Source organism: Oncorhynchus kisutch, linkage group LG6, assembly GCF_002021735.2.
Source record: "Oncorhynchus kisutch isolate 150728-3 linkage group LG6, Okis_V2, whole genome shotgun sequence".
NCBI lineage: Eukaryota > Metazoa > Chordata > Actinopteri > Salmoniformes > Salmonidae > Oncorhynchus > Oncorhynchus kisutch.
This window is the reverse complement of record NC_034179.2, coordinates 62,683,956-62,691,826: the sequence shown is the minus strand read 5'-3', so window position 1 is coordinate 62,691,826 and position 7,871 is coordinate 62,683,956. Positions and strand designations below refer to the sequence as shown.

Below are 7,871 nucleotides of genomic sequence, written 5' to 3'. Positions count from 1 at the left end.
CTGGAAGGTTCTCCCATCTCTACAGAGGTAGCAACCCCCTTAAAATGGATTTATTTTGTTGTCAATATTCTGAACAAAAATTTTAATCACTGTTCTGCAGCATATGCTTCAACAATGAATGTATTTGCTGTGCTAGAGCTAAGGGATAAGGTTAGCTTTATAATTGTTCTTTTATGTTCAAAATCTAGAAAACCATGCCAGATGACTAACTAAATTAGCCCTGGAGCATTTAATATAGCTATAAAACATTGTATTACACATGAATGAATAATCTAAATGTTAGCGTTAAATAATCAAGGCCTTTAAACACTTGTTGGACAATAATTGTACAAATGAAATGCCTTTTATGGTGTCTGACGGAGTTGACATAAATCCACAAATAGGAGGTTGTTCCTTTACAGCTGATACTTTTGTCTGTCAAAATATAAACTTCACATTTTGTTAATAATAAGACAAATATTTGTAGAAAAAAGGTAGATTGTCCCATCTTTTAAGAATCACTGAGCTCTTAAACAGCAACATTTTTCTATCTGCCCCATGGCAAAAAACATCCATAGATTTTAGCTACACTAGATATGATATAACCAAAGATTGTTGTTATCCAGCATTTCTGGACATTACAGCTTTGCCTAATCAAAACACTGCATTAGATTCTATAACTAACCTGGTATTGGCACTACTCTCTTCGTTCCCAATTCTGGAAACCAGCTATCTTATACATGTCCATATCCATTTGAAATCACAGAAAACACAAATAGATAATAAATACACGTTTATTTTTGAGGTTTTCTCCAGTGTTTGTTATTTGCCTGTTGCCTTTTCTTTTCAGGTTTTGCCTTACACACTCTAGTGCAGGAGTATTCAACTCTTACCGTAAGAGGACCGGAGAACTGGCTTCTAGGTCCAGAGTTGAGTTTGAGGGGTATAGTGCATTTTAAAGTTGAAGAGCACCAACCACAGATACACATGCTCCCTAGACCATCTCGAGGACTAAATTCAATATAGAATCAGTGTGACGAGGTGACAAAGAGATTGTTTCACTATTGTAACATGCAGTGAATAGAATTCTGTTGTCCTCTGGTTTAGAAATCAAACTCTGGTTCTCTTATTGCAGACCAAATTGTATACATTTTCACCAGTTGTTTTATAGAGGACATTGTAATGCAAGATATGCTACAGTATATGTGTAGGATATGCTGTGTTGGCTAATTTGCATATTCTGCCTAGTTTTTAAACCTCCATTCTAGCATACATGACACACACATCTTTCTATACGCTTTTCTTTGGCTTTCTAATCAAAGTATATGATTGAATGTTTCTTTAAGCCTGCAGCTTCTTACTTGAAAAGAGACATGTAATCAGACCAAAACATGATAAAAATAAATGTCACTGACAGATAGCTAATGAAACACTAGCCTCATGAGCAGGCAAATTGACAGTTACAGTAGCAGGCCAGGCTAGTCAAACTAACGTTGGCTAGCTTTAAAAAAAAAAAAGGCAAAATGGTGAACGGAGTTACCTCTTCATGGGACAATTTGTATTGCATGCTGCACTTTTCAAGTGCACTCAGAAACAGATGTTTATCTTATTTCCGTCTTTGGGAGTTCATCAAACACATACAGCAAACAGTTTGAGTTTTCAGACCTCACCTGAGGCTGTGTTTACATCCTAGATAGAAGTAGTGTTAAACTATACTTTTATGAGAAAATGTGCAAGAATTGAAGGTGCCAAATGTTATAGTTATTATAAGAATGTTTAACTGTCATATACAAAAAAATCTGCTCCCCCCTCAATCATTTTTTCAGCTTCCACCCACAACCTATAGTTGCATATTTGCATATTTGAATTAATACTTGAGAGAGTAGCCCCCCATTCACATTCTATTCCATATTCTGAGCCATAGGCCTATCCAAGCCTTTACACTTAATATAGTTGGTCCAAAGTTGGCATCATGACACTCACTTTAATTGGATTGATCATGTATTTCTATCCCAGTTCACTTTCATTACAACAAAGTAATCAGCCTCTCTGTTTTCAGCTCGACTAACACACTACTTGTTTAATTTTATTCATTATAGAATCTTCAGCTTATTAGGACTGGACATGATTTCCTTTACAACCGTGTGTGTGTGTGTGTGTGTGTGTGTGTGTGTGTGTATGTATACTTTTTAATGAATTGATACTGCAATTAGATTTTGTAATCAAGTCAGCAGTTAATTGAGTATTAGACATTAGACATTTTGTGACATATCCTGGTCTAGTGGTAATGCTGCTGACTCTGGACCACACATGGCCCTTTGCTGCATGGATTCAAACCCTGTCTACACTTTCATATCTGTATTCCTCTACCTTTCTGTCACACACCTCTCATTCATAACTTGATATCTCAATAAAGAAGGAGAAAATACTAATATCATTTCGAGACCATGTACTACCCAAACATGATGAAGGGAACATAAATAGAATAATGGGTTTTGACATTGGTGGGGACTTTCTGAACTGTTATAGTTAGACAAACAGTTTAAAGTAATACAGAAAAATATTGGTATTTGAGTTCTGATTGACTAAATTGACAACATTTTCAGGAAAGTTGTTGTATTTTCCCTTCAATTCACCAGAAACAACCACTCACAGCTATTTGTTTAAAAATGCCTTAGTAAGTTACACAGTACATGTAAGGTGCATATAGTATATAGTACATACAGTATATGTTCCTGCTGTTCTCTCCTTCTTCCCTTTTTCCCTTTCTTCAAATCTGGTATCAACCGGTCTTCGCCCAATAGTAGTAACCTCACAACGGCAGTCAAGCACCCAAGCTAACTGGTTAACTTTGGCTAGCTTGCTAGCTACTTCCAGACACAAATGAGAGAACACCTCACTCTGACCATTTTACTCGCCCTAGCAGAGCTGGTTAGGCTGTTTTCATGTTATCCAGAGCATTGGTGACTGTAACTGTGGTGCTGGCAACAATTGAATTACTCTTCTAATTGAATTGCTCTGAAATCGGAGTAGATAGCCAGAGTGAATTAACAATGTCCGTTGAGAACGCACAATGACTATACCACCTAGCTAAGCCTGATGTCTTAATAGCCAACTAAATGTATGTTAGGTAGCTAGCTAACATAACGGTACATACTACTGCAATGATATGCTATGCGGTTCATAAGGATAGCGTAGCTAAAGAATTGTAACGTAACTTATTTGAAAATTCATTACATCGCTGAACATTTCTTAACATTTGTCATTATTAGTTAAGCAATGAAATTGTATCCGCTCTTGGTCTGACGTCGGCTGCATATTTTCCGCCATTTTCTTAAAACCTGAAAACGTTGTGTGGCCACGCCCGTTTTCTGAAGAATTGAATTATGGGCCCTGAAAGCTCAGAAATAATGTCCACTGCTTATATACTTTGTATTTTGGCTAATTTAGTATGACATCCGGGAACTTTTGGCATACTAACTATATCCATACTATGACCAATAACCATACTACATACTCCACTTCCATCACAAATAGTATGGTTAGTGCGGTTAGTATGAGTATTCGAAACACAGCTCTAGTTCTTATGAATACCAATGACGTTTCAACTACATGGCTGTATTGAGCAATAACCCAGCACCCTGAAAGCACCCTGTCAACAGTTGTGGAAGATCAGGTCATGTGAACTGAAGTTGTTAGGAAGGTTACTTTATTACTGTTGTCTTTGATTTTCATTAGCTGTAAAAAGTTTTCCACTTCAGTTGTAGCTTAATAACCTATGTATGGTTAGATGTATGTAGCTACTGATTTTGTGTAGTTATTTCTAGGCTAATGTAATCAACTGACATACCATTTGTCAACCTCATTATGTAATTTCAACCGAAAGGTGTATCATCAAATACCATTTCTACAAAAGCCAGCCTTTCTTTCTCTGTCCACTACTATATTCCCATACCTCATACTGAAAATTGAGCTGATATTAAAAAGTGTGATAAACCATAGTTTTTCTTTTGGCTCTATTCTGGAAAAGGTAAACAATTAAGCTAGGTATGCTATTGAAACATGTGCTCTTAGAGAATGAAACAGAAGTTTACAGAACTGCGTCTCAAAGTTCAATTCCTTTTATATCCTAAATCAAACGTAGACTATTTCTAAATTAGCCTACTATTGGAAATCTTCCTATTTTCTTTTAAGGATATAACACACACACATGTTTCAACAATAACTTCTGTAGTTAGACCTGCACTGTAGCATTGCTTTTGGCTGATACTACTGCTTTAGTTGTTTCCAATAGAATGTTACTTTGTAATAAACAGGGTTTTAAAAAATAATAACAGTCCGAGATGAAGGGGTCAAGGCTAGATCATTTACTCTGCCCAAAATCTTTCTTTCAAATTACTTGAGGATTATGATTGAATAGACGTTTCGTAATGTTTAAGCTTTTACAAATGTACTGATATATGTGGATGCATGTGGTATTCCGGAAACTTTGAGAAAAATGAAGTATATTTGTGCGTGGTGTTCACACACGTACCTGCCCAATGTCATTGGCTGGAATGGTCCCACCTGATCTTGCCTGTCTTCATTCGTTGAGCACATGTATTTCCATTGATAGAGTGGTCACTCGGCTCTCTTGTCAATATAATAAATCATCTTTGCTTTAGGTCATGTGTATGAGTGGGCTCGTCTTTAAATGACCCGCCTAGTTCCTGTTGAAATTCTAAAGGTGATTGGCTACGCTTTGTGAGGGTGGATTTCACTGACGCATTCCGTTTGGAACAATATATAGAGTGAACAAGGCTCCTTCTAGTTCACAAGTCTGAGAAGACGCATGAAGAAGTTCTTGCTTCAACAGTGATTGAACGGAACTCCTCTGCCTTCGTCCCGAACATTAAGGATTAATGACATAGCACTTACTTGAACTATAATAGCAATATAGTTTAAACTCTATTTTTGTAATTTTTACTTTGATATAAAATAAAAAATCTGCCAAGATGGAGTCTCAGATCCGCCAGAACTATCACCACGATTGCGAAGCTGCCATCAACCGGATGATCAACTTGGAGATGTTTGCCTCCTACACCTACACTTCAATGGTAAGGAGTCTACCAAGATGACCGTTTTGTTGAGCTACCTGTTATTATGCCTGGTCCTAAATGGCTTTTTTTTCCACCTGATTTTTCTGTAGGTCTAGACAATTAATAGCCAAGAATCTCAACTCCGTGAAGTACATTTGAGTTTTACTTGGCAAGGCTATTAAGACCTTCCAGTTAGAAATGGCATACAAATGAAGTTGGGAATCTATCCTACCTCCTGTCAGAGCGCGTAACAACTCATTGACAGATTAAATGTCAGGTTACCAAGTAGACAACAGACTGATTCATCCCTATATCATCAAGCCTAGTTGCCACAACAAGAACAGAATGCTGTCATGTTTTTTTCCTTTTTCTAACTACAATGTTTTGTTTATCCACCCAGGCTTTCTATTTCTCCCGTGACGATGTGGCTCTGCGAGGCTTCGCGCATTTCTTCAAGGAGAACAGCGACGAGGAGCGGGAGCACGCCGACAAGCTACTCTCCTTCCAGAACAAGCGAGGTGGACGCATTTTACTCCAGGACATCAAGGTGAGCGCCTGAGCATCAAACACATTTAGATTGTAGACTGATGTTTTTCCTCCATGGAGGAAAGTGTCTACAGAGTTTAGTTGATCTAGAGAACCTGTAGTCCTAAACATACTGCCTCTAACCACTGAACTGAAACTGTGAGGGGTGTAACCCTGTTCACTTTATCTTAACCTTAACATCTGCTAGTAGTCCTTAACACTTCTGTGTTCACTCTGTCCTGTGTAGAAGCCAGAACGTGATGAGTGGGGCAATGGGCTGGAGGCCATGCAGTGTGCTCTGCAGCTGGAGAAGAATGTGAACCAGGCCCTGCTGGACCTGCACAAGATTGCCTCTGACAAGGTTGACCCCCATGTAAGTTATGGTGGAACCACACATCACATGTATGTATCACATAGAATACAGGTACTGTCCCAGGAGATGATCAGGTTGTTGTAGCTCTGATAACTAATGACACAGGATTGTTTACCTGCTTCGTCACACGCACACAATAGTCCACAGATGCTCACAATGCAGCTAATGCATAAGGGGCGGCAGGTTGTCTAGGGGTTAGAGATTTGGGCCTTAAAGGGTGCTGGATTGAATCCCAGAGCTGACAAGGTAAAAATGTGTTCTGCCCCTGAACAACGCAGTTAACCTATTGTTCCACATTAGGATGCCATTGTAAAGAAGTGTTTGTTGACGGACTTGTCTCGTTAAAAAAATAGACACCTCATTATCTACACTTATGCCATTACCACCAGGCTCTTGTGTGTTACTGTAATTACTGTTACAATAGTCGGTAATCATTATTTTGTCTGACCTGTTTTCCCTCTTTAGCTGTGTGACTTTCTGGAGACCCATTACCTGAATGAGCAGGTGGAGGCCATTAAGAAGCTGGGAGACCACATCACCAACCTCACCAAGATGGATGCTGTCAAAAACAAGATGGCAGAGTACCTGTTTGACAAGCACACCCTGGGAGGCCAGAGCTAAACCACTTCCATCCCCAGGCTACGGCCTCATGCCTCAGACCAGGACTCCTGGCTTCTCTGATAGATCCTCCTGGCTTTGCTTTTATAAGAATGGGAGAGTGTTAAACTGGTGAATTGCAACACTGCTGTGACATTGTTTCTGTTGACAACACTACTGTATTTTGGAGGCAAGGCTTGTAAAACAATAAAAAATATCACGTAAGTTTGTTACTGTTTTTGAAGTGTTGACCTGTAGTAATGGATGTTGTATCAGTCTATTCAGGTGCTTTGCTCTTTTACGGAGCGTCTTCATACCAGTGAGAAATATTTAATTGTAGACCTACTAGTGGCTGAGGGTCATAAGAGAAGTTCAACATGAGTTTTATAAAGGATGTGACCTCTGACCACAGGGTGTCCTTTACTGTATCTTGTAATAGTGCCATGTCAATAAAGGACCCAGCTGTCAACTCTAGCTCCGTAGGAGTGAAATTGTTACCTACAATTGATTTAGACCTTTACTCTGTGCATCACAAGTTTATTAGACAGCCTAGAGGTCACTCAAAACCGTTAGCCAGCTGTTATGGCACATTTCTCTAGTGATGGGAAGTTTGGCTCTGACTGGCAAATCTCCACTCATTATTTCAGTTGGTAATGCCCAATAGGTCCCCTAAGTTACTGAACACTGTCATTTTGGTAATTAACAGTCAAATTGAACTTGAATACTTGAAATGAAAAATATTGTTTTCAAGATATAGTAAAGGAGTTTCTGGTGGCTAGACCACTTGGTTAAAGGGGAAGATGGTCTACTCAGCATTGGAATTTTCACCTATTCTTTATACAACCAATTATTGACATGGTAAAATTGAGTACATTTGTATGGTATTGACGATCTTGGTTTATATTTAGGGTAGTTTTGCAGCTTTGTCATTCTATTTGAAAACATATTTTACACAAAGCCACAGAGGGCCAGAGATTTGTAATCTGATGTACCCAAAAAGGCCACTAGATGGCATCTGATTAAATGGCATATTCCTTCATTTCCCAACATTTTGTATTTATGGATCCCTATTAGCTGCTGTCAAGGCAGCAGTTACTCTTCATGGGGTCTGGCAAAATAAAGGCAGTTCTATACATTAAAACTAACCTTCATTAAACAGTTTTCACAAAACATTAAGGGTTCCCACTCAGGCCACTACTCTACCACCACATCTACAACACAACATCCGTGTGTGTATCTATAGCGAATATGTAATTGTGTTTTTATGGTTTTAAATCTTACTTTACTGCTTGCATGAGTTACTTGATGTGGAATAGCAG

The 7,871-nt window shown here is 38.5% G+C and overlaps 1 protein-coding gene across 1 annotated transcript; it reads left to right on the top strand.

The window, feature by feature from the left end:
• The first annotated feature begins 4,731 nt into the window (after positions 1–4,731).
• LOC116374434 (ferritin, middle subunit-like) lies at positions 4,732–7,026 on the top strand. Its single transcript, XM_031827119.1, has 4 exons — positions 4,732–5,075; positions 5,458–5,604; positions 5,830–5,955; positions 6,421–7,026. Exons 1-4 carry the CDS (start codon positions 4,974–4,976, stop codon positions 6,574–6,576), a joined length of 531 nt encoding a protein of 176 aa, XP_031682979.1. The 5' UTR covers positions 4,732–4,973; the 3' UTR covers positions 6,577–7,026.
• Positions 7,027–7,871: the final 845 nt, after the last annotated feature.